The sequence below is a fragment of the Carassius auratus genome, chromosome 26, assembly GCF_003368295.1.
Source record: "Carassius auratus strain Wakin chromosome 26, ASM336829v1, whole genome shotgun sequence".
Classification (NCBI taxonomy): domain Eukaryota; kingdom Metazoa; phylum Chordata; class Actinopteri; order Cypriniformes; family Cyprinidae; genus Carassius; species Carassius auratus.
Genome location: NC_039268.1, coordinates 1341020 through 1365438, shown reverse-complemented (window position 1 = coordinate 1365438; position 24419 = coordinate 1341020). Strand labels below are relative to the sequence as shown.

Genomic DNA, 24419 nt, shown 5'->3' with positions numbered 1-24419 from the left:
GATAGATAGATAGATAGATGGATAGATATATAGATACACACACACACACACACACACACACACACACATTATATATATATATATATATATATATATATATATATATATATACATACACACACACACACACGGTTTAAACTTTCAAAACATGTAATTTATATTATGTAATTAATAAGTTATACAATGAATAAAAAATGTCAACGTTAAATACACACATATAAAAATATACTAGTAGTGATATTAAAAACCATAAACATGTATAAGAGAAGAATTAACTAAAATAAATAAATAAATAAATAAATAAAAACTGATACTTGTTTGTTTGGTTTCCACGGCTATATGAACGACTTTTCAATTGTCCAATCATGATCGGCTCTGATGTCATTCCGGCCAATCCAATGGACTAGTAGGCGGAGACTTGACGCGTGGGAGGCGGGACTTAACCGGGCCTCCATCACTTCCCGTGCCGCAGCCTGTAATCCTTTGGGCTTCAATACACAGACACAGTGGATCCGGCACTCCATTAAAACATCTCCTTCGAATATATATCACACTATCTTATTCGTTTATCCATCAAGTGTGAATTCAGCGGGTTAGAATGGAGACATCTGGTAACTCGAGTAAGAAGCAGAAGCTGAGTAACGCGCCCGAGAGCTGGGTGAGTATCTGTTAGCGGATGAATATGTTGCATTACTGATGTGTTCAGTTACAACGTAATCATTTTATGCGTAGATATTACTTGTGTCTTACTACCTAGTGTGCTGCCCACCTAGACAGTATTTCTAGGCAGCACAAGCACTTTTTGGACATTTACTACGATACTAACATGGCTTCTAGGACGTGTAACATACTATGGTATTCTTTGGAGTATGTAAATACCATGGTACATAGATATGGTAATCATTTAATACCACGTTCTATATCAGTGTTACTATAAACTGTTTTTGATTTATAGGTCTGTGCAATAGTTTTGAATATCATCAATAAAGATGACCATGTTTGGGCATGGTACCATGATACTGCAATTTATTTAGTTAGTATATGTATTATGGCATTAAACTTTTTTTTTTCATTTATATATGCATATATAACAAAATAATTATAACTTATATTATTATTATTATTATTATTATTATTATTATTATATTGTTATATATAATAAAAATAACACCAAGAGATGTGTGCAATACAACATACAAATTTTAACTGAAAATTTTACCGAAAGAAAACACTCTCTTTAAGTATTTAATTTATTACATTTACATTTATGCATTTAGCAGACGTTTTTATCCAAAGTAAATAACAGTGCATTCAGGCTATATATCACTTACAGTACGTCAGTCAAACAGGAGGTCTTTGTGAATGTGATGTAAATGTGTTTCCTACAATTTGTGCAGGGGATGCAAAGAGCCACCAATGTGACGTATCAAGCCCATCATGTGAGTAGAAACAAGCGTGGCCAGGTCGTCGGCACTAGAGGAGGATTTCGAGGATGCACGGTGTGGCTTACAGGTACTCTATCAACCCCTTTCTTCTGTTATTTTGGAAAATTAAAAACTTGATGTTTCTATCATGCCTATATCTGAAAATACCCATTGTTCTGCATCCTCAGGGTTGTCTGGCGCGGGTAAGACGACGGTCAGCATGGCTCTGGAGGAGTATCTGGTGTGTCATGGCATCCCCTGCTACACTCTGGATGGAGATAACATCAGGCAGGGCCTCAATAAGAACCTGGGCTTCAGCCCTGAAGACCGCGAGGAGAACATTCGTCGTATCGCAGAAGTGGCAAGACTGTTTGCTGACGCTGGGCTTGTGTGCATCGCCAGCTTCATTTCCCCATACAGCAGGGTGAGAAACATGCAGAACTTTGTGTGTGTATAACCATGTAAAGCCTGACATATGAAATAATATTCAGAAAAATTGAATGTTTTATATTTTCTGTTATAGTCAGGATTTTATGGTTCATGGCTAGTCTGATATAGGAGAATATGGAGCTCGTTCTTGAAACCCAAACTGAAACATTCAATATGCATGTAAAGATATTCAAAGTAAACCTCAGTTGCCTCAGTCCAGGAAGTGTTTGTCTTATTCTCACATTTACTCTATAAAAATCATTATGGATTCCACAGCTAAAACACACACGTACCCTGAAGGGAGATGTACTTGCCTTTGAGATACCTGCATGTCTCAACTTCGATGCAGTAAGCTTTATAAAGTTAAATGTTGAATCCGTTGTTGTCTGCTGTATGTTCTCAGGATCGTCTGAATGCAAGGAAGATCCATGAAGCTGCTGGCCTTCCATTCTTTGAGGTGTTCGTAGATGCCCCTCTGGATGTGTGTGAGCAGAGAGATGTGAAGGGTCTCTATAAGAGAGCTAGAGCTGGAGAAATCAGAGGTAACAAAATATGTGTCCGAATATGCTTATTTTTACTAGGGCTGTAATGGATATGGACAAAAAAAACATATCACGGTTTTGACACGCACAGGCATGCTTTACAGTCATAAATGCATTCAGTATAAATTTGAAACATATTTCCAAAAGATAATCAATGAGAGCTTTATCAAAAAGTTGTAACATGTCTCTAGAACAGACTTAAGTCAAAATAATCACTAAGTAAAGATGTCAAACAAAATCTAGACATATGGCAAAAAATTATAATAAAAAAATAAAATAAAACCCGTGTTCAGGGATGTTTTTTGCCATGCATTGGTCATAAAGCTCACTGTAGTGGTGCCTCAGGTGTTACATGTTTTGCCCAATATATTTATTGCCCAAGGGCCACACGTACTCCATCTGCAGTGCGTATACAGTAAGTTATGTGTACGCGTTTCAGAAGCAGCAATGAGAGCACATTATTGTAATGCGAAAGCACATTAAAATAATGCATGAGCGTGAATCTATCCGCTCGCACGCAGATTTCCATTGCTTTGTTAACAAAACCAGATGCGCGTGCTCAGATCATAGACTGTATAAGGCTCAGATACACGCTGCCTTACAACGTGTCTCCTCTCATTCAACCTGTGTCCTGTGCACTCACAACTCTCTCTGTGCTTATGCGCAAGATACTAAACCTTTCGCACCTTTCTATTTATAACCTTTTCTGTTCTCATCTTTTTAACGCGTGCAGTGTGAACGCATCAAGGTTACGAAAAGAGGTTACGCATCACAGACAGAGTGCGTGAACCTGAAGTTAGGCATATGCCCAGTCTACTCTGTTCTCGCGCTCCACTTAGGTGCGCTGCATCCTGATTGGTTCAGATAACATACTGCGGGAGGTCGGGCTGCGGAAAATTGTGCTATAAAGCGATTTAGAAATTGCGCACACTCAAAACGCGATTTTATTTAGATTTCGATTAATCACACAGCCCTAATTTTTACTCACTCTTTTGATGTAGATACGCTGTGTTTTATGTCTCAAATTGAATCTCTAAATGGTCAGTAGTCAATAGGACTGTCTGTCCTAAAGTGCTGTGTCAACAAACCCAAAGCATTCTCTTGATTTGTGTGACCTACAGGTCCTTCTCAAAAAATTAGCATATTGTGATAAAAGTTCATTATTTTCCATAATGTAATGAAAAAAATTTAACTTTCATATATTCATTCATTGCACACCAACTGAAATATTTCAGGTCTTTTATTGTTTTAATACTGATGATTTTGGCATACAGCTCATGAAAACCCCAAATTCCTATCTCAAAAAATTAGCATATTTCTTCCGACCAATAAAATAAAAGTGTTTTTAATACAAAAAAAAGTCAACCTTCAGATGATTATGTTCAGTTATGCACTCAATACTTGGTCGGGAATCCTTTTGCAGAAATGACTGCTTCAATGCGGCATGGCATGGAGGCAATCAGCCTGTGGCACTGCTGAGGTGTTATGGAGGCCCAGGATGCTTCGATAGCAGCCTTAAGCTCATCCAGAGTGTTGGGTCTTGCGTCTCTCAACTTTCTCTTCACAATATCCCACAGATTCTATATGGGGTTCAGGTCAGAAGAGTTGGCAGGCCAATTGAGCACAGTAATACCATGGTCAGTAAACCATTTACCAGTGGTTTTGGCACTGTGAGCAGGTGCCAGGTCATGCTGAAAAATGAAATCATCTCCATAAAGCTTTTCAGCAGATGGAAGCATGAAGTGCTCCAAAATCTCCTGATAACTAGGTGCATTGACCCTGCCCTTAATAAAACACAGTGGACCAACACCAGCAGCTGACATGGCACCCCAGACCATCACTGACTGTGGGTACTTGACACTGGACTTCAGGCATTTTGGCATTTCCTTCTCCCCAGTTTTTCCTCCAGACTCTGGCACCTTGATTTCCGAATGACATGCAAAATTTGCTTAAATCCGAAAAATGTACTTTGGACCACTGAGCAACAGTCCAGTGCTGCTTCTCTGTAGCCCATTTTCTGCACACGCCTGTGCACAGTGGTTCTGGATGTTTCTGCTCCAGACTCAGTCCACTGCTTCTGCAGGTCCCCCCAAGCTCTGGAATCGGTCCTTCTCCACAATCTTCCTCAGGGTCCGGTCACCTCTTCTCGTTGTGCAGCGTTTTTTGCAACACTTTTTCCTTCCCACAGACTTTCCACTGAGGTGCCTTGATACAGCACTCTGGGAACAGCCCATTCGTTCAGAAATTTCTTTCTGTGTTTACCATCTCGCTTGAGGGTGTCAATGATGGCCTTCTGGACAGCAGACAGCAGTAATTAGTTGATTCAGATGATTAGGTTAATAGCTCGTTTAGAGAACCTTTTCATGATATGCTAATTTTTTGATATAGGAATTTTGGGTTTTCATGAGCTGTATGCCAAAATCATCAGTATTAAAACAATAAAAGACCTGAAATATTTCAGTTGGTGTGCAATGAATCTAAAATATATGAAGTAAAATTTTTATCATTTCATAATGGAAAATAATGAATTTTTATCACAATATGCTAATTTTTTGAGAAGGACCTGTATATGTGCAGAAATATGGGAAATGATTAAACGAGACAAGACAAGCGTTCTTACATTTTTTGCAAAATGTTTAAAATTGGAGATTGTGGGCTTATTGCGTATGTGCGTAGCATTTCATATCGGGAAGCACAATTGTGATTTTACCATTGTGTGAGTAGTTTGAGAGTAAGCTTAAGGTCTTTGAGTGGTCACGCTGTCACCAAACATCTTGAGCAGTTCAGTGGTGATTCATCACAAGCCTTTTGGGGTGATTCTTGCAAAGCAGGTTTCTGGTAGGTGATGACTGTGACTGTGTTTCCTGCTGTTGTTGTTAGATTTAATTTCTTTTGCTGTGGAGCTGCAGAATAAGTAAGGGTAAATCAGGTGACACAAATCACATACACAAAAGATGCAAATCTGAAAGCTGCCCACATTTTGTGATGAAAACGATTAAGGTTTATAGCAGGAAGTGTCTTTCTCATGTACATGTTAACTGATACATGCTCAATGCATCTGAGCTGCTTTACACAGTGGAAGAAAACACCAAATCTTTTCAGCACTACTAAGAACTAAACTGCTTCAAGTCCTACTGAATGAAAACTTGTTTTCATGAAGTGCATTCATAGTATGTCTGTTTCTGCTGGTGAATGAATTGGGTTTGTAATCTAACAGGTTTCTCCTGTTGTCCTCAGGGTTCACTGGAATAGACTCTGAGTATGAGAAGCCAGAGGCCCCTGAACTGGTACTGAAGACGGATTCTTGCAATGTGAACGAATGCATCCAGCAGCTACTGGACCTCCTGCAGGAGAGGGTAAGTTCCCTCCTCTCATTCATGTTACAGTGATCTAAATGTCTCGCTTGGTTTACAAAATAATGCATAGGTTACTGAATAAAACTATTTAGTTCTTCTTCAAAAAAAATTAAAATCGTACTGCCAAACATCTGAACTGTAGTTTATTTAGCAGTGGCAACTCATGGCTAAATGAATGCATTTCTGTGATGACGACAAGACGGCAATTCTATTTTTAGATAAAATTAATTAATTAAATAAATTGACTTTTTGATGCCTTCATGCATTTAACCATCATATTTTAAATATGGCCTCAAACTGAAGTTTTTGTGCCTTAACCACATTAAAGTCATTATCACATTACATGATGGGATATTTTTCTGTGCACTCTATCGTGACATACATATTTGATGAACTCAAACCACAGTTGTACTTCAACACTCATTCTTTCAAACAAAGTTGCAAGTTGGCTTAGCAGTGTCTCTTATCCCTTCATCAGACTTGGAAATAAATGACAGTGATCTCTGTCTGATAATGTTTTGACTGTTTGCAGGACATAGTTCCTGTGGACGCATCCTACGAGGTCAAGGAGCTCTATGTGCAGGAGAACAAGCTGGACTTGGCAAAGGCTGATGCAGAGACTCTTCCAGCAGTGGAGATCACTAAGGTATCTTCTCTCTTCGTGTGTCACTCAAATACAGGTTTAAACTCTTGAAAATGGTTTGCACATACATTATGACTTAATAAGGCATGACTTGTGTACATCCTAGCAGCTAATGTGTGGTCTGTGTTGGTGTGTTAGGTGGACATGCAGTGGGTTCAGGTGCTCGCTGAGGGCTGGGCTACTCCTCTGAACGGCTTCATGAGGGAGAGCGAGTACCTGCAGTGTCTACACTTCAACTGTCTGCTTGATGGTAAACATATGACCCTGTGTGATCTTGTGTCTTCTCATGGCATGGATCTCTTTTTCATGCACTGTCATCTGAATGCACCACTAGATGGTGATGTTTGACAGTGCAATGCACCTTTTCCTGTCAGCCACTAATACATTCAGAAGTGCATGATCTTTTCCACTTGTTTGCATTCACTGAATCATTTTATTTTAACTGACAATGACAGAGTGGAGAAACGCGTTTTTGAGTTATTTTGCACATTTATTTAGAACAGAAAACTTAAGCAAATTGATTGGAAACCAACATCAGATAGAGCATGAAGAAACCCAACTCAAGGAGGTGAACAAGAACCTACTAGTAATCAACTAATCTTTCTGGTTAGAATCAGGAGAACAACTCAGAATTGGGGTCCAATCGCAAAGAAAACATTTCATTTCAGTGAGGGAATCTGAAAGCCTCAGAAAGTGGATTTTAAATGTTAATTAGTGGTAGAAATAAAAGAGCTATTATAGTTTTAATGGTGGCTTGGGTGATGTTGATTGCATGCTCTCAAGCCAGTTTCAGAAACCCGATCATCTGAAATAAAAAGTCGGCACCTTTTTGATTACAAGAACGACAAATGTGCGAATGGCTTTTTAAAACCATAATGCGGTCCTCGCATTTATAGGACCGGGTAATTACAGCAATTTCCCACATCAAGCTTGAGTTTCCAAAATGTGTCAATTTAGTTTTACAGCCTCATAACGCTCTGCTGTGTGTTGTCTTGCCTAGTATTCAAATATGCATCCAAGCTATGCATTGACACTCACACACACATCACACACACACACACACACACACACACCTATTAAGATAAAAAGTGGACCTAGTAGATCTTTAGTTTTAGTTATGACAGGATACAGCAAAAGAAAGCCATTAGGTGTCCATGCATTACATCAGCAGTGTCATTAAACTCGATTACTGTACATCACACCTTGTCTTATTGTTTTGATCCTTACAGTTAGCCCAGTTGGACACTTGTTGGACCAGACTGCCATTTTTATGAAGCGGACAGATTTGTGCAGGTTGCGGCCTAATACTAGTTTAATTTGGATTGAGCTGAAATGGGATGCTCGCTGGGCTCTTTCTAATGGAAAACAGCTGTTTCTGCTATGATGTGTGTGTGTGTGTGTGTGTGTTTGATCCTGAAAATGGATTTTAAAAGCTTCCCGCTCATATTGCTTCAATCAAGGTGTCAGACCTCTAACTTTCTTAGAAAACTCATCACTTTCACATTCAAGGGTTCTTTCTCTTATCTTGCCCCATAGGTCATAGGACTCGGTCTGGCCCCAGTCTGGTTGATATATGTACTGTGCATCTGTCCTCTGTTTATAGGTGGGGTTATTAACCTGTCGGTGCCAGTGGTCCTCCCCATCTCCGGTGCTGATAAGGAGCGTCTGGATGGCAGCACTGCGTTTGCGCTGGCCTACGGTGGTCAGAGGGTCGCGATACTGCGAAACCCAGAGTTCTACGAACATCGCAAGGAAGAGCGCTGTGCGCGGCAGTGGGGCACCACATGCAAGGATCATCCTCACATCAAGGTCAGGGGGTCAATATAGACAATACCTGTATGATTAGAAGATTACTAACAGTTTCCTAACAAAAGTGAACAAGTAAAAGTTCTGCATGATGTGACACAATCACAGTCATTTAGAACGTATTTGATTGATTGTAATTACTAGATTACTGTAATTACTCTTCTCTGAAACTCGCTTATTAGAACTCGGAATTCTGCGTTTAAATTTCAACACTATTATTTCCAAATGAGTTGGTATAATTCGAGCAATCAATAGAAGAAAAACTCAATCCAAGAAGTTGTGCAAACGTCTTGTTAATAAACGTAGTGTTTTCGTGGTACAGTAGATCGGTGTTTAACGCCGCTAGCAAAATTAAACTGCATTGTATGTCTTTTTGTTTGCTTTTTAAATTGTTATTGTATAATTAAGACATTTACAGTAGTCAATTATAGAAGTTATTAGAAATATTACAAAATAACTACATTGTAATGTTAAAGCCACTGCCATTTTAAGTGCTTCCACATGGTGTTGAGGAAGTAGAAGCTCGAAGCAAATTTAGATTTTTACAAGTAATTGTTACATTTTACAAGTTGGAAATGTCCTAAACTTCTGGTGCTGCTCAAAAATGACTGTTTTTTTTTTTTTTTTCGTTAATGTTTCGTATGTTAATATATATTCATTACTAAATTATATGATACATTTTTTACCAATTATAAAGGGGTAACTATTAACTACATTTTGGGCATGCAAAATTTCAAACATAAACTGTCCTTAAATTACTTTGAGCAGTTTGGTGTCTTTATATATATAGAGATTATTGCTGAAGTGAAAAAGGTAAAGTGAAACGTAAAAAACAAATGGTATTTTATTTATTTAAAATTTTATTTGAAATGTGTTTTCTAAACATGTTTTACTCTAAAATTGTGTGAAAATCAAAGCCATAATCTAAACAGGTTATGTTCCAAATTTGAGGTTGATATCTCAAAAATGAAAATAAGTTTTGATGCTGTACCAGATGTTTCCATTAGATAACATTTGCTTCACACTATTTCCTATGTGGTCAAACAGTACAAGTGACTATTTAAAAGGTTAAATTGGCCTGCAATTTTTTTTTTCTAAATCTTTTTCCTAATTCTTTTGTGTTCACATAGCAAGTGCCAAAACCGTTTCCAAGTCTCGTATTATTACGTTGAAATTATTCTTTCAGAATTGAACTAATTCTGATGTGTTGTGAATGCACCTATACAACAGTGTGGAGCTTGATTTTGGACTAATGAGATTTTGTTGTGCTCTGTAACCACATGCATGTTAACGTAACCATAGACTTGATGCTGGTTAGGATAAAATTGTTGATAAAATATTTCTATCAACTTATGTAAGCAGTTGGAAATGATTAACATCATTCTGTATCTAATTTTTGTTGTCAGCTCCCTCCCTTATCTTTCTTTTCTGACTCACAAACCACCTGGAAAGTCCCGATTATATGCAGGCCGTGAATGCGAGCACTGTTTAGACCACATACATGTTAAAAAGAAAGCAGAATCACAGTGATTCAGCAGCATGATCCATTAATGCATCACTTTCCACCTGTCTGAGACTGAGCACACTTTATAGGAATACATGACGGTTGCTTCATGTCCCTTTAGTGATGTTTATAAGCAAATATTATTGCTCTTGCTTTGCTCTTGATCTGAAACTCAACCGGCAGTGTTGCACTAAAGACATTAAAGCTTAAATCTACTGTTTCTTAAAAGACACCTAAGAAAGGACATCGTGACTGTGAGTTATCCCAGGGACATTTTCTTCTAAAATGAAGTTTGGTTTGTGTCTGTAATTGTATTTAAAAGAAGAGATTTTCCACTTATGTCCCATTTTTTGAAGGTACAGTCATGGATGTCTAGCGAGAAACAGCTGACCTGATGCTTTAATAGGGCTTTGTGCGGTTGCATTGCCAAGCTTTCCTTGGACTGCGCTCTGACAGAAGACAGAGCCGTGATGCCCTCTTCGTGGGTCTATGGAAACAAGGTCTCACTCTCTCAGCCTCCGCTTTAGTAATCTCGTTATTCCTCGACCTCCTTCATTTCACACATGTGTTTTAGTTGGATTTCTCGCCCTGCGTTCTATTTAAACCGTGTTTAGGCAAGTGGCGCTGTCCTCCCCTCCTCTCCCCTCACCTTCCTCTTACAAATCTCGCAGAGTAAATACTGAACAATTGTTTCCATCTGTAAGTAGGGATTGTGAGCTTAGGTGGACTTTAATGGCTCCGCTCTGCTCCAGCTTGCTCTAATGGGCGCCAACGGAGAGCTTTCGGACTCTGGAATGGCCCGGTCTGTCTGCTTGCCTTTGGTCACAAATAAACCCATCCATAGACCAAAGAAAGAAATTGCATGCACACAGTAAAACACTCATTCAATCATCCAATAACAAGCAAATCTCAAAATGAATATGCATTTTTCTTGGTGTACTTTATGATCTTGTCATGCCTGAATTGATATGTGGAGTTTTAAACCATTTATTTTATCTGGTGTGCATAATTCTTCTTCTTATTATAGTTCTAAATTGTTCTAGTTGGAACGGGATAAAATTTAAATATCAGGTTACTGGTCATAATTTATATATTTATTGTTTTTAATTGAACCAAAATTGTTTGCGGAAAATGGCTTGCGAATGTTATTGAGCTTATGAATCTGGAATTTGATTTTATGAATCTGTATGTGTAAAATATGAATATATGTGAGATGAGAATATAGTATGTTCATAGAATCGTTCATCTCATTATTTGACTGTTTCTGGTGTGCATGTTAAACTCTCTCTGCTGAAGCGTGTCAATCAGCAGGACTGTAAAACTGGCCTCCATTATGTGAGGTAAATACACTTTTCCTGTTTATTTCGGCTGTCAGTCTGACAGCTGAATCCACATTCAGGGTTTGGTGCAGGGGGATGTTAACCAGACTCGAGAGCATTTACCTAATTGCATTATCAATGTTTTGTTTTTTGTTTTTTTCCCTCATTGAAAGGGGTACAGTGATCAACTAGTGCTCTGCTATTTTCTATGACAGCTAATAGAGTTGATTTACTGTATAGATGCGATTGGTGCCAACAGATCACTCATTGAGTTTTTCCATTGCCAGGCTCTGCAACATAAATTAAATAAACGGCTGCTACTGTTGCTATACTGTGGCCAGCAAATGACAGCTGCACATGCATTCAGTCTTCAAATGCAAAAGCAATGCAGTGGATGAAGAGTTTTATTAACATTCACCGCTTTCAGAACTCTCCAAGTTTTCTTAATATGATCACATACTTGCAAATAAAGTTCTCTTGCCACCAGTGCTGCTGTCAAGTCAAATCAATAGATGAACGTCTGGGGTTGTGAAATGGTATGCTCCATCCTAGTGGCCCTGAATCTGCTGAGAGCTGTGGAATTCTCACCATACTGTACTGCTTTTTAACCCTGGCCAAGTTACCGGCGCAATGAATGCCAGCGAGGACCTCCTGAAGGCAAAATATTAGCAGAAGCAGCCGAGAGTTGTAGCCTGATATAATAGATCACTATATAGAGGGATTGTAATTCCTGGTTTTAAATGGAACTCTGTAGAAAAGAGCTTGTAGACTAGAGCTTTCTAACTAGAATTATTCAACTTGTACAGGGAAACAAAACTGTAAGGTCTATGTAAGGTCATAGGCTGCTACAATGAGTACTTTTAAGGAAAAGCCTGTTGGGTTGTACAAATCACAAATCATATTTTTGAAATGCATAGTTTTGTTTGATTTTAGTATGTTTTCAGAACCAAATGTGGTTGGCAAATTTAAACCGTTTTTTTTTCTGTCTTTGTGGCTGGTTTGTGGCCAGAAGAAGACTGTAGACAAGACTTTATTCAATAGCTATGTAAGACCACTTTATTACAACATGTTGAGAGTTTAAGTCAGTATGTTCTTGCATGCATCATTTGGTTTCAGAATCTGAAGGGTTCCTTATGTTCCTCCTGCCTCAAAGAGACGGGGCAAATTATGATAGTTTTTCCAACAGGATTGTACAGATGATCGTTGTTGTTTATCCTGATGGTCTAACCTTTGGCAGATGGTGATGGAGAGCGGAGATTGGTTGGTTGGAGGTGATCTCCAGGTGCTGGATCGGATCTACTGGAATGATGGGCTGGATAGTTACAGGCTCACACCAACCGAACTTAAGCAGAAGTTTAAAGAGATGAATGCAGGTATGGAGCTTCACTCAAAGAGTTGCTCCCTTCGACCTGATTGTGACTATTATTTTGTGAGGTAGAAGTTGTCTTGGTCTCGAACCGTAGCAGGTCACACAGACATACAATTTCATTAATGGATTTGTATTGTCCTAGACTTGCATTCATCCATATATTGCTGCAATACAATTGTAAATAGGGCAAGTTTTGAAATATTAAACACTCTTCTCTCATTTTTAGATGCCGTCTTTGCCTTCCAACTGCGGAACCCAGTGCATAATGGCCATGCGCTACTCATGCAGGACACACATCGGCGTCTAATTGAACGTGGCTATCGTCGACCCGTGCTTCTGCTTCACCCATTGGGTGGCTGGACCAAAGATGATGACGTGCCGCTGGCCTGGCGCATGAAACAGCATGCGGCTGTACTGGAGGAGGGACTGCTTGACCCCAACTCCACCATAGTGGCCATTTTCCCTTCACCGATGATGTACGCTGGCCCAACAGAGGTTAGTGTAAATTTAAAAAGGACCGAGAACAGATACCTGAGGCACCCCATTAAAATAATAACTTAAAGTCAGCTGGTCACTATATTTTTTCAATTTTCTTGCTTTTAGTGGAGAATCTTGAACATTTAGTCATCTATTTAAGATATGATGTTCACCACATAAAAAAAATAAAACTTGATACATCCCCTCCCCAGACCTATTGTAATGCAGCTGCTAGCTCCTCATTTTGAAACACCAGATTAAAATTAGCCTTGTAGCTTTTGAGATCTTTCTCAATATGTAATTCTTAAAGTATCCCATACTTGAATTCGTCAGGAATTGGAAATTGTTTGATATATGCAATATTTTAAAGAAAGAAGCTCTATTTATTGCACTTTGTACTATGAATGATAATTAAAACAGCATTTGAAGCCAGTGAATAGTCGTATGGAAAGTTAGTGGTGAGGAAGCTTGCACAGGGCACATTCCTCCATGAATTGTTGGAGGTGCACTGGATTTCTGATCTGTTCCACCTAACCTGTGCTTGAGGCTGAAGACAACGGGGACAGGCTCTTCTTGTGGGCGTCACACATCTGATTTGTGATTTGATTTGTGTCTCCAAGAGAGTTGTAAACAGAACCAAATTGTTTAGAAGCCAGTACATTCTCTCTCTCTCTCTCTCTCTCTCTCTCACACACACACACACACACACACAAACTTTTGCTGGTGTAGTGTTCCATGGCTATTTTGAAGTCTCTTGTTCTTTAATCATGTGGCTTGGGACATTAAAAAATTTATTGGGAGCAGTCGAGTCTTAAGACCAAAGCAGCCCACAGGAAACACACTGACTCCACAGAAAAGAATTAGCTTAGGTGATGTAGCCCAATTCTAATCATGCGTCCATAATAAGAGATGTTTTCATTTATTTTGAAATTATAAGTTTGACGTTTTTCTTTTTAAATCGTCACTTTCTCTGTGCCATTAAACAAAATTTCACATTTGCATTTGGTTTACATGATCAATGTTCTTCCAATTTTAAGCACAGGATTGTTTATCAGAAATAAAATCTTAAGCACAGATTGTTCCAGATTTTTTTTAATGTCTATCTGTTTGACTTGTACGTCAATTACAATTGTGGGTGCTCTCAAATCTTATTCGCATGCATTTGGTCGCGAGAACATTTTGTTATGCCATATTCAATATACACAAATGTGAATGACATTTCAGAGCTATAACAGAGGGAAAGATTTTAAGCAAATAATGGTTTAAAATTTGCCTTTTTCTCACACAAAGCTCAACAACAACTCCAATTCTCATTCATAAGTCAACTGCTTGGACTATCTCTTAGTTAGATTTGTTTTTAAGTAAACATAAAATACATTCAAACTGCTCTCAACAGGTGCAGTGGCACTGTAGGGCCCGGATGGTGGCTGGGGCCAACTTTTACATAGTGGGCCGTGACCCCGCAGGAATGCCTCACCCAGACACAGGTAAAGACCTCTACGAGCCCTCCCACGGGGCTAAAGTTCTCACCATGGCCCCTGGACTCATATCCTTGGAAATTGTGCCTTTCAAAGTGGCAGCCTACAATAAAGCCAAGAAGGCCATGGATTTTTATGACCCCAAAAAGTAAGTTTTTATCTTTTTTTTTCCTCTTTAGATTTGCCTTCCGTTCTATTAAAACTATACAAATTCAGTAAGACGAGTATCTTTAAGCAACTAATTTCATCAAATTTGAGACTTGGGTATATTGATAGTTGCAAATTGAAACCAACCGCTGAAAGCATGAATTTACTTCATGAACATTTATCTTCTATACATCTTCAAGCAATCTATCACTGTACAAACTTCCCTCCATGTCAGGCTTCCTCGATTCCTAGCTGCATTGCCAAGAATAACAGGAAATGTTTTGTTGTTGTGTGCCTTCACCAAATTCTACGGATTTGCTCCGTTCTTTGAAGTCATTTAGAAGGGGAGATCTGCCATTATTCCTCTGGCCCTGTGCAAATGCTGCAGAAGATGACTAACGAAAATCATGCATTTTCACTATGTCTCGTCTTGCAATTAATAACGCCCACTGCTATCGAGTGAACAGGCTTTTCAGTCAACCTTGATGAAGACCATGCAGCATGTCAACATGCAGCAAAACTGACTTGAAGAAAGACAGTGGACTTTTAATGTTGCATGATCTTTTTGCAAATGCTCATCCCACACGGAGTTTAAAGGAATAATTTAACAAAAAAAAAATGTATCCATTACTCACCCTCAGGTCATTCCAAAACAATATATGACTGTTTTTTTTTCCATGGAAGAAGCAGAACAACAACAACAAAGACCTTTTAAATAGATGGACCAGAAAAAAAAAAAAAGCTCTGAAAATAATCTATACGAATCATTTATGTGCATTATGGTCACTTAGGGTTTAACGGGGTCATATGACACGATTTAAAAATTTCCTTTATCTCTTTGGAGTGTTACAAGCTCTTGGTGCATAAAGAAGATCTGTAAAGTTGCAAAGACTAAAGTCTCAAACCCAAAGAGATATTCTTTATCAAAGTTAAAAGTCAACCATGCCTTCCTAAAACGGCTCGTTCTAACATGCCCTCACATGTCTACGTCACGATGTGGGAAGATTTGCATAACACCGCCCAAATGTTCACACAATGAAAGAAGGGGTAACTTTTATTTTGGACAGCGATTGCAGGGAGGGTGGGACGTTCCCTTTCAGTGCTATCAGGCTAATGTTAGCATTTTCCAAGATCTCCTATTGCACATTTAAGTTATATTTACAAAACTGTTCTGGAAAAGTTCAACACAAATATTCAGATGTGTGCTGTGCATTTAGATAAACATTGCAAGGACAGTCTGGCACTTCTGACTCACAGTCTATAAGTACATTTTCATAGGTAAAGGATTTGCACTGATGATTCAAATGCGAGTTTTGAGCAGTGTAGAGTAACTGTTAGAGCTTGTTGTTTGATGTTTCTCTGAACACAAATGCAGAAATGGTTTTATGTTTACTCGACACGATATGTGAATGCCTCGTTTGTAATTGGTTTTATTGGTGTATGTCTCATTGCACCAGGACACACGGCATTACAGTGTTAAGGGGCATAACATTTCCATCACACGCATTCGGCCAATCACAATGCACTAGATAGCTGGCCAATCAGCGTATACCTCGCTTTTCAGATCGATGAGCTTTGAAAAAATGTTGCGTTTCAGAAAAGGTGGGGGCATAGAGGAGAAACAATAATCTACAGTATGTAGAAAATAATGTTTTTTGAACCTTAAACCACATAGACACATTGGATTACACCAAATAAGCAAAATAATAGCAATTCATATAAACTCTTTAAATGTAAAGAATATAAACATTTGAAGCAGTTAATAAAGAGCAACTTGAACAATCTGTAAAACATCTCATTTTGTCTTCCATGCAAGAAAAAAGTAATACGAGACAATTTTTGGAATTATTACTCCTTTACCTATGTTTTAAGTGGTGCAGTTATTTCTTGAGATCATTGCTTAACTTGATATGTGAAGTCGAGCAGCATGCGACAGTGAGACTGGAGGTTACTGGCATCGCTTCCCTCATATGGCCCAGCAAGACCACCGAAATATTGGTTGGGGGGTGATTTTGGGGTGGCAGACTCACACTCCGTCTGACTTTCAAAGGGTCCCGCTTGGCGCCTTAGTAAATTTATGGCGTTCTGTCTACTCCTTAAGCAGGGTGTTGGGCCTGGCCAAATTCAAGACGAATATGGATGCTGAGCCTAATTGCCAGCCCATCCCCCTTGAAGTCCTTTTCTAAAATGCCTCAAATCAGTCCAAGCTGTTTCTCATTTAAATTCATATTAACTGTTCTCTATGGATTTGGAGTTTATGTGTTCCACCCCTTCACCCCACTGAAGTGAATACCAGGTGGAATGGTGATAATATTCTATAAACCATCTTTTGGCGGTTCATCCAATAGTAGAATGCATCATATTTGCCTCTTACTACTGGATGATTGCTTAGGTGTTCTGAATGCCTGTGTGTGTGTGTGTGTGTGTGTGTGTGTACTTTTCAGAAGTTGGTACATTAAGACACACAATGTCTTAAGGATACATTTTGATTAAAAAAATACAAAAGAACTGCATTTATTTGAATTAGGAAATGTTGTAATATTATAGTTGTCACTTTTTGCTTTCACTTTTAATCAATTTAATGCATTCTTGCTGAATTGAAGTATTAATTGATTAAAAACACAACCTACTGACCTAACCTACTTAATCCTACTAAACACTATCAATACCATAAAAATGACTTGACTGATTCAAAATACTTGGGTTTGTTCGAATGCATTATTCAACATTCCACATTATAAGCACATATGAAACTGCTTGTCTAGACTGAAGAGCTGCTGTGAACGACACAGTTTAATGAATGTGGTTACGATAAGGAAAGCGCAGTGCAACAGTGTACATTTATAAATTCATTGCGCTGCGTGAATTTGTTTTCTTAAGGTCTGCGTCTTAATTGAAGAACAACTAATCCGTAACAAATAAACCCAATCCGTAGGAGCCGTTGAGGATTGTATTTAGACTAGTGTTCGAGTTTTATCCATGCAGTTGGAGACTAATTAACTCTATTTATCAGACGTTTTGCACTCTGTTTATTTTCAAAGCATTTGTTTAAATGAAAACGTGTAGCCGAGAGTTTGGATTTAATGACATGGGTCTGAAGTTTAGATTTCTTTCTTGCTAATTTATTTTTTGTCTAGAAGTAAAGTCAGCCTGTTTACCTCCTCGTCTTTGCACCGTTGAAAGGAATTATACGGCTTGAAGAGCCACTTGAGAAAACATATTTTATCATAGAGCTCTTTTCAGAGAACAATGCACGGTTCCATCCAGAGTGAAATGTCTCGAACAAAGGAGCAGTGTACAACACCTTGTTATTATCTCTGACGCAAACCCCGAGATTATGTTTCTTTGTCATTTTCTTATCACATTGGGTACCACACTGTCCCTTTACCATGCACATCTTAACATTCCCTCTGCCGTCTCATTTTACCCAGACACCAGGACTATGACTTCATCTCAGGAACCCGTATGCGGAAGATGGCTCGTGAAGGCCGGAACCCTCCGGAAGGCTTCATGGCACCCAAAGCCTGGAATGTTCTCAAGGAATACTACCAGTCTTTAGAGAAGGCCTAAGCAGGTTTCCAGGTGCGGAGAGACAGGTGGAAGCAATTCTGTTACAGTGGAAGAAGGGAAAGGAAGTTCTTGGTTTGTAAAAAATAAAACACACACACAATGATTGAACACTGGGACCACCCAAAGGACTTCTTGCAATGTTTTGGATGTTGTTTCCTCATTAAATCACTGTCGGTTTCATAGTTCAGAGTCTTATGGCAGCATTTTTATATTGTCGGTTAAAAAAAAAAATGTGAGTTGACTTGTGAAAGGTGCATTTTAAGTTTTCAATACTGTAAAGATTATGCCAAATTATGCCATCTCTATTCTTGTACACTCCATAATCACTGTAACAATTGGATAAAAGGTAACATGTACATTTAAAATTGCCCTACTTGCCTTAAAGAGCTTTTATTGAAACTGTTATATTTACAGCATTGTTCTGGCTTTAATGCATGTTGAGCTCTATTGACAGCATTTATGACGTATTGTCAACAGAAGTACAACAAAAAAATAGATTTGGACTTTTTCTTATTTTTTTTTTTAGAAACCCCCGGAAGTCGGTAACATCAGTAAAGCTGAGACGCTTTGCACAATTGGTGCAAAAATAAAGGACTTTTTGCATAGAGAAATATCCAAACAAAAGACCTAGAAAAGTAGACCCACTGCACAACTAATGTATTTATTAGTGCTGTCAAACGATTAATCGTGATTAGTCGCATCCAAAATAAAAGTTTTTGTTTGCATAATATATTTTTGTATACTGTGTTTATTATGTATATATAAATGCACACATATACAGTATATATTTTGAAAATATTTACATGTTTATATAATTTATATTCTAAACAAATATTTAAAAAAATCTGAAATATATACTTGAATGTGTGTGTATTTATATATGCATAGTAAATATACACCGTACACAGACGTATATCATGTAAGCAAAAACTTTTATTTTTAGTTTAATCGTTTGACAGCACTAGTATTTACGAATATAAAAATGCAAAAATACATTGCAAGTACACTAATGTCAACCTTTTTTTTTTTTTTTGTCTTACCATCAAATAATTTCAATTGCTGTTGATGGAGCTTAATGTACTGAGCAGTGAACAATTGTTGGAGCCAAAATGTGTGCCTGGATGGGACTGTATACGGTTGTTGTGACGGTTGATATCATTAGAAAAATCCCTATTGTTTTATTCAACGATTATTCAACTGAGTGTGGTGACAACAGTATCTTTGTCTTCATTTTTGGCAACATTTTATTCTAAACCTGGACGGCTGTTTAAGGAATTTGCTTGCAAAGCAGCAAAACAATTGAAATCTGTGAGGTTTGTTTTTGAAGTTACTGGCATTACTTTAATAGCATCTGTCTAATCTGTAACATTTCTATCCATAGTGTTTTGATATTCTTTTGTCTGAATATAGTGTTTTGTTGAACAAAATTATTTAGCTTTGTCTTTAGGTGCATTTTTTGTAGTATTTATTTTTATGATTTTTTGTGTTGTATTAGAATAGAAAGATTTTCATGTAGATGTTCTTCAGTTTACAATTCATAGTTGACCTGTTTATTTTTAACAGCATTGTCCTTCTTACCTCAGTGTCTTTAATAAACCATTCCACCAAAAAATACAAAATCACAAATAACAGCTTCATTGATTATTAAAAGTCTGCGCTTGTCTAAAAATATGAAAAGGCATGAAAATCACTCATCATAACGTACATTTTCCCCAGTTCCCGTAGTTAAACAGTGCCGTGTGCAACTGCTGTACAAGGTCAATGAAATACATCAGAAAGTACACGCAGAGAGCCAGCTGGCCTCCAGATGCGGTCGCGCCCCTGTGAAAGTGGGACACCTAGGGTTAATCCAGACTCTTTCAGGAATACCCTGCCCTCTCCTTTGATTCCTGCTTGGAGATGAAACGTCCAAATGTGCCAGCCGTCATGTTTTTCTCCATACGTCCTCTGCCAGATCTTGTTCGATCTGTGATCCGCATCGAGTGGCGCCTTCAACATGAGTGAACAGCTCTTCAATCTGAACATGACGTGAACGTTTGCCTTGGTATAAAGTTACATTTTCCCTCTTCATCAGTTTACCTATATTCCTATGGGATCACTTGAATTATTTCGATTGAGACGCAAGACCAGCCTTATGTCTTAATTAAATTTGCCAGAAAAAATGTCAATACAAAGGGTGCCCAACTTGTAGCATTCAGTCAATCACGTAACAGTGTATGTGTATGATAAATGATGCTTGTAAATGTTTCTGCCAACTGTTTTTTTTCCTTCAGCAGTGTCTTTTAAGTTAACACAGGCTTTATTAATAATGACAGACAGGGAAGCGGCTTTTGGTAACACCTGGTTCGAGCCTGGGCCCGTTTGACCTTCCCTCCAGTGCTGAAAATGCATAAAGGTAAATGCATCAAATCATGTGGAAATCATTACAATATCCTTAACATGTAAAGATGGGTTAGTGAAGATATTTTCAACAAATTATTGCGGTCAATATATTTGTTGTTGTTGACGATAGACGTCTCTGTCAGAACAGCATGTGTTTTCCTGACAAATAAATACACGTTAGAGTTTATTTCTAAGTATACAAACTCCAGAGTCTTGGATCATTCAGCAGACAGTTCATGTCTTTTTTGAGATCTCAAAGCGTTCCAGCTCATAGGTTTTGACCGTCTTGACCTACAACAGTCAAACATTTTCCATTTGTATTGATATGAAGTTCATTAGAGAATAAAAATAATTATTAAAATTACTAATTATTACCAAATTCATGTTCATGTCATATTGCCGCCTCTTACTAAAATTAAACATTTTTATAAAATTGTGACACCCATGAACTGACATCATTGTGGCGGGAAGACAATCCAATTCGATTTTCATTGTCGTCTTGACTCTAGATGTGCAAACATTTAACAGTCAACATCTTTGTAAGAAAAAAATGTGACTTTTTAATTTAATTTTATACAATACTCTAGCAATGCCAAGGATATGGGTTACATTCCCAGTAAATGCATGATTTAACAAATTGGATACCTGAGCACCTTATTTCTCGGAATCTTTGTTGAAAAAGAACCAACATTTTTCCTGAAACTCTCAAAAGTCCCATTTTGTACCCATGTGTGGAAAGTGGCCGGTAACTCGCACGCATTGCTGCACATCCTCCGTGACTAATTAGTGTCACCACTCCATCATGTGACATCATCATCGGCTGTACCGGTAGATTAAACTGTTACATGAAGCCCGGCCACATTTCCCCTGCATCTGCTTCTACTTCCATACAAAGCCGTCCATGACAAAATCTGCCTCCTATAAAAGGACAATGAAGCTGGGCTATTATCTTTAACTTCAATTAAAACTTAACTCTTGGTAATTGAAATTAATCTGAAATCAAATAAAAAGCTTCAACTGAACAAAAATTTGAGTTAACTTGGAAACTAACTACAAGAGTGTAAAGGTATATTCTAAACACAAGTTTAAAGCAAAATAAGGTATTTTGAAAGATGTTGGTACCGATCAGTTGACGGTAGCTATGGACTTCCAGAGAATGAAAGAAAATACAATGAAAGTCACTGGCTACTGGCAACTGTTTGGATACCAACGTTCTTCAAAATATCTTTGTTAGTATTCGAGAGAAGTAAGAAACTCAGAAATGTGGTTGAGTAAATGATGACTTTTCATTTTTGGGTGAACTGTCTCTTTAAGTAACAAACCTGAAAACTGAATCTGAAATAAAATACATTTATCCTGAATCGTAGTGTTGAGAAAAAAAACTACAATAACAAAATTACTATAAAACATTGGAATAAAAATGAAAACTGAAAATAAAAGCTAATTAAAAAACTATAATGGTGTATAAATAACAGTAAAACAACTCGAGCTTAGTCCCCGGTCCCACTTTACTAGACACATACAGTATTACTAGTTCTATTTATTATGTGTATAGTGTATTTTAATCTGCTTCCATCCGGTTTGGCGTATCTGCAGATACTAAAATCTAAGGGTTTTGCAATGAAGAGATCACATGGATAGAGGGGTATCATAAATCAAATGCTACATGTTACTATGTTCACATCAAAGAGACGCATCTGTTTCATGACATGATGAGGACCCAGTCCCATGAGGCAGCGAGGAGGAGGACCTGACAGTCAAGCCTCTCGCGTTCCTCGTCTTGTCCTCGTTCACCGTCTGAGTGTCTTTATACGGTATGGCAGCGCTCCAACCTCATGCCACCTACCTTGAGTGAAAGTGATCTTTGTCATTACGAAAGACTCCGTCGTCTCAGTAAGGATGTTCACAAACCATATGATGCATATTGTATGTCTAAATGACAGGAACTGTTCAAATCTGCCATTTCCAGGAGTCAAGTGGTGATCCAGTTATAAGTAAACAAGATTTTGTCTATATGTGTATATATATATATATATATATATACATACATATATATATATGTATGTATATAGACACGGACAGTATATCTACTGTACAACTGAAGCCATTGCACATTGCTATTATGTTCTGACAGAATGATGAGGTTAATTTTAATAATATTTATCTTTTAAGATTTCACAGCTGTGTCTGTATCTTAATACTTATATAGATTCAAAATCTGTCAGCATAAAGCTCAGTCTATCTTAAAAGTGTGGAAAATTGTATTATGTTAGTTTATATGTGTGTGTTTTAAAGTAATTGTGCTTGTATTTCCAGCATCATGAACCATCACATACATTCAAGAGAATCCCCCCTTTTTTTTTAATTGGGTCCTAGTAGATAATATGTATGCATTTATTTACTCATTCATTTTTGTCAGCACTGCAATTTTCTATCTGTGATGACATTTTAATATATGGACCTGAAGGTTTTATTTATTTTATTATTTAAAAAAAAAAAAAATATTCACAATTTGCGAAAACAATTAGGACCAACTGGAACCTACTCTGAATAGTCTTATAAATGTGTTAAGAACATTTTCTGCTTCAAATCACTATCAGTGTGAATGCATCTTTCAGTGTTAGCGCTGACTTCAAATGTCCTCCTCATGTTTGCGTTATTATGTCATGCCTAGAACAAGCTACAGTATGTACCAGACTTGATGCTGATAGTTTGATTTTCTTGTCTGCGTGTGTTTTTCAGGTAATGCGCTGCACTCAGTCAGTCACGATATTTGCGACAGGGAAGTGACACTGTCTGTCTGATTGAAAGCTGTCAGCACATCTCTGTGCCTTTTGGCCACAATGAGTTGATGACGAAGGTAACACTGATGCTATCATCTGCTGTATGCTTTATAGGTCAAAACGATGCATTAATAAGACATTAGCGTTCACTGACACGCTACTGTATTCAAATGCAATGGGTTATGTGGAGCGGTCTCTTGCGTCAGCACCATCTGAATGCGTCCTGATGCTGCACTGTTCTCCTTTTATCTGTCCTTCCTCATTCAGGAGACAGAGATGCTATCTGTGAGAAGAGAAACATGCACTAATCCCGGAGTTTATTTGTTAATCACTAGCAGTTTCAGACCACCCTTCAGGGGGTACCGGTACCTCACAAAGTAAACATGTACAGCGCCAGTAGCGCTGCTAGTGATTGTTGCTAGTTCATCTAGAAACTGTGTTTAGGGGGATAAATTCAGTAGGTTACTTTTAACGTTACTTTTCAAGTTTTAGATATTTTGTGTTGCTTTCATTTTATAATCATAGCTAAAGAGTCATTTGGATGTTTGGTAGGTTGCATCTAGAATGCTGTACCTTTTAAAATGTCAATGAAATAAAGTAGAATTGAGTTCTTAAGAATAAAACAAAAAACCTTGGATAATTAGCTATAAGGATATTAAAGCTGTTTTGAAATTAAAATTGAACTCTGACACATTTGGTGCATTTAAATAATTTCAAAAAGGCTATATTTAAGCGCTGAACACACTTAAACTGCACAAAAAATTACTATCCCTGAGTTTCTGAGTGCCTTACTGAAAAAACATGGTGGATGCAAATCATGCAATAGTGAAATTATTGCCATTTTGTATTGTATTTGGTTCAGTTGTTTAGATTTTCTATTACAGGAAATCTAGTTAAGTTGCATGCTCAACATGCAATTATAGTATATAATGATTCAGTTTACTGCATCTTAAGAAATTGTATTAGAAAAAAGCAAGCAAACAATGCAAAAAAAAAAAAAAAAAATGCAAGCATAAAAGAAACCAGATTTACATAGAAACAGAAAAAAAAAGGTCTTTTGTCCATCAGTATTGTCACCAAACAAAAAATTTTTTTGGTCTCATTTACTAACCATATGGGTTGTGAATTTGGCACACACAAAAAAAAGAAAATGTGTAAAGTTGTTAATTGCTGTGTGTATAAATCTATTA

General features: G+C 37.7%; 1 protein-coding gene across 1 annotated transcript; it reads left to right on the top strand.

Annotated features, from left to right (window-relative positions):
- The first annotated feature begins 420 nt into the window (after positions 1–420).
- On the top strand, positions 421–18433 carry LOC113044032 (bifunctional 3'-phosphoadenosine 5'-phosphosulfate synthase 1). Its single transcript, XM_026203621.1, has 12 exons — positions 421–658; positions 1398–1512; positions 1613–1848; positions 2257–2395; positions 5633–5751; positions 6284–6397; positions 6533–6644; positions 7998–8203; positions 12261–12396; positions 12619–12887; positions 14266–14495; positions 17926–18433. The coding sequence occupies exons 1-12, from the start codon at positions 599–601 to the stop codon at positions 18062–18064; spliced, it is 1875 nt and encodes a 624-aa protein (XP_026059406.1). The 5' UTR covers positions 421–598; the 3' UTR covers positions 18065–18433.
- The last annotated feature ends 5986 nt before the right edge of the window (positions 18434–24419 follow it).

Excerpts from the sequence above, each read along its gene's own strand:
- LOC113044032 (XM_026203621.1), top strand. The coding sequence starts at position 599 with ATGGAGACATCTGGTAACTCGAGTAAGAAGCAGAAGCTGAGTAACGCG. Across the intron at positions 6,645-7,997 it reads CTTCAACTGTCTGCTTGATG|GTGGGGTTATTAACCTGTCG; the intron begins GTAAACATATGA and ends CTCTGTTTATAG. Across the intron at positions 8,204-12,260 it reads AGGATCATCCTCACATCAAG|ATGGTGATGGAGAGCGGAGA; the intron begins GTCAGGGGGTCA and ends AACCTTTGGCAG.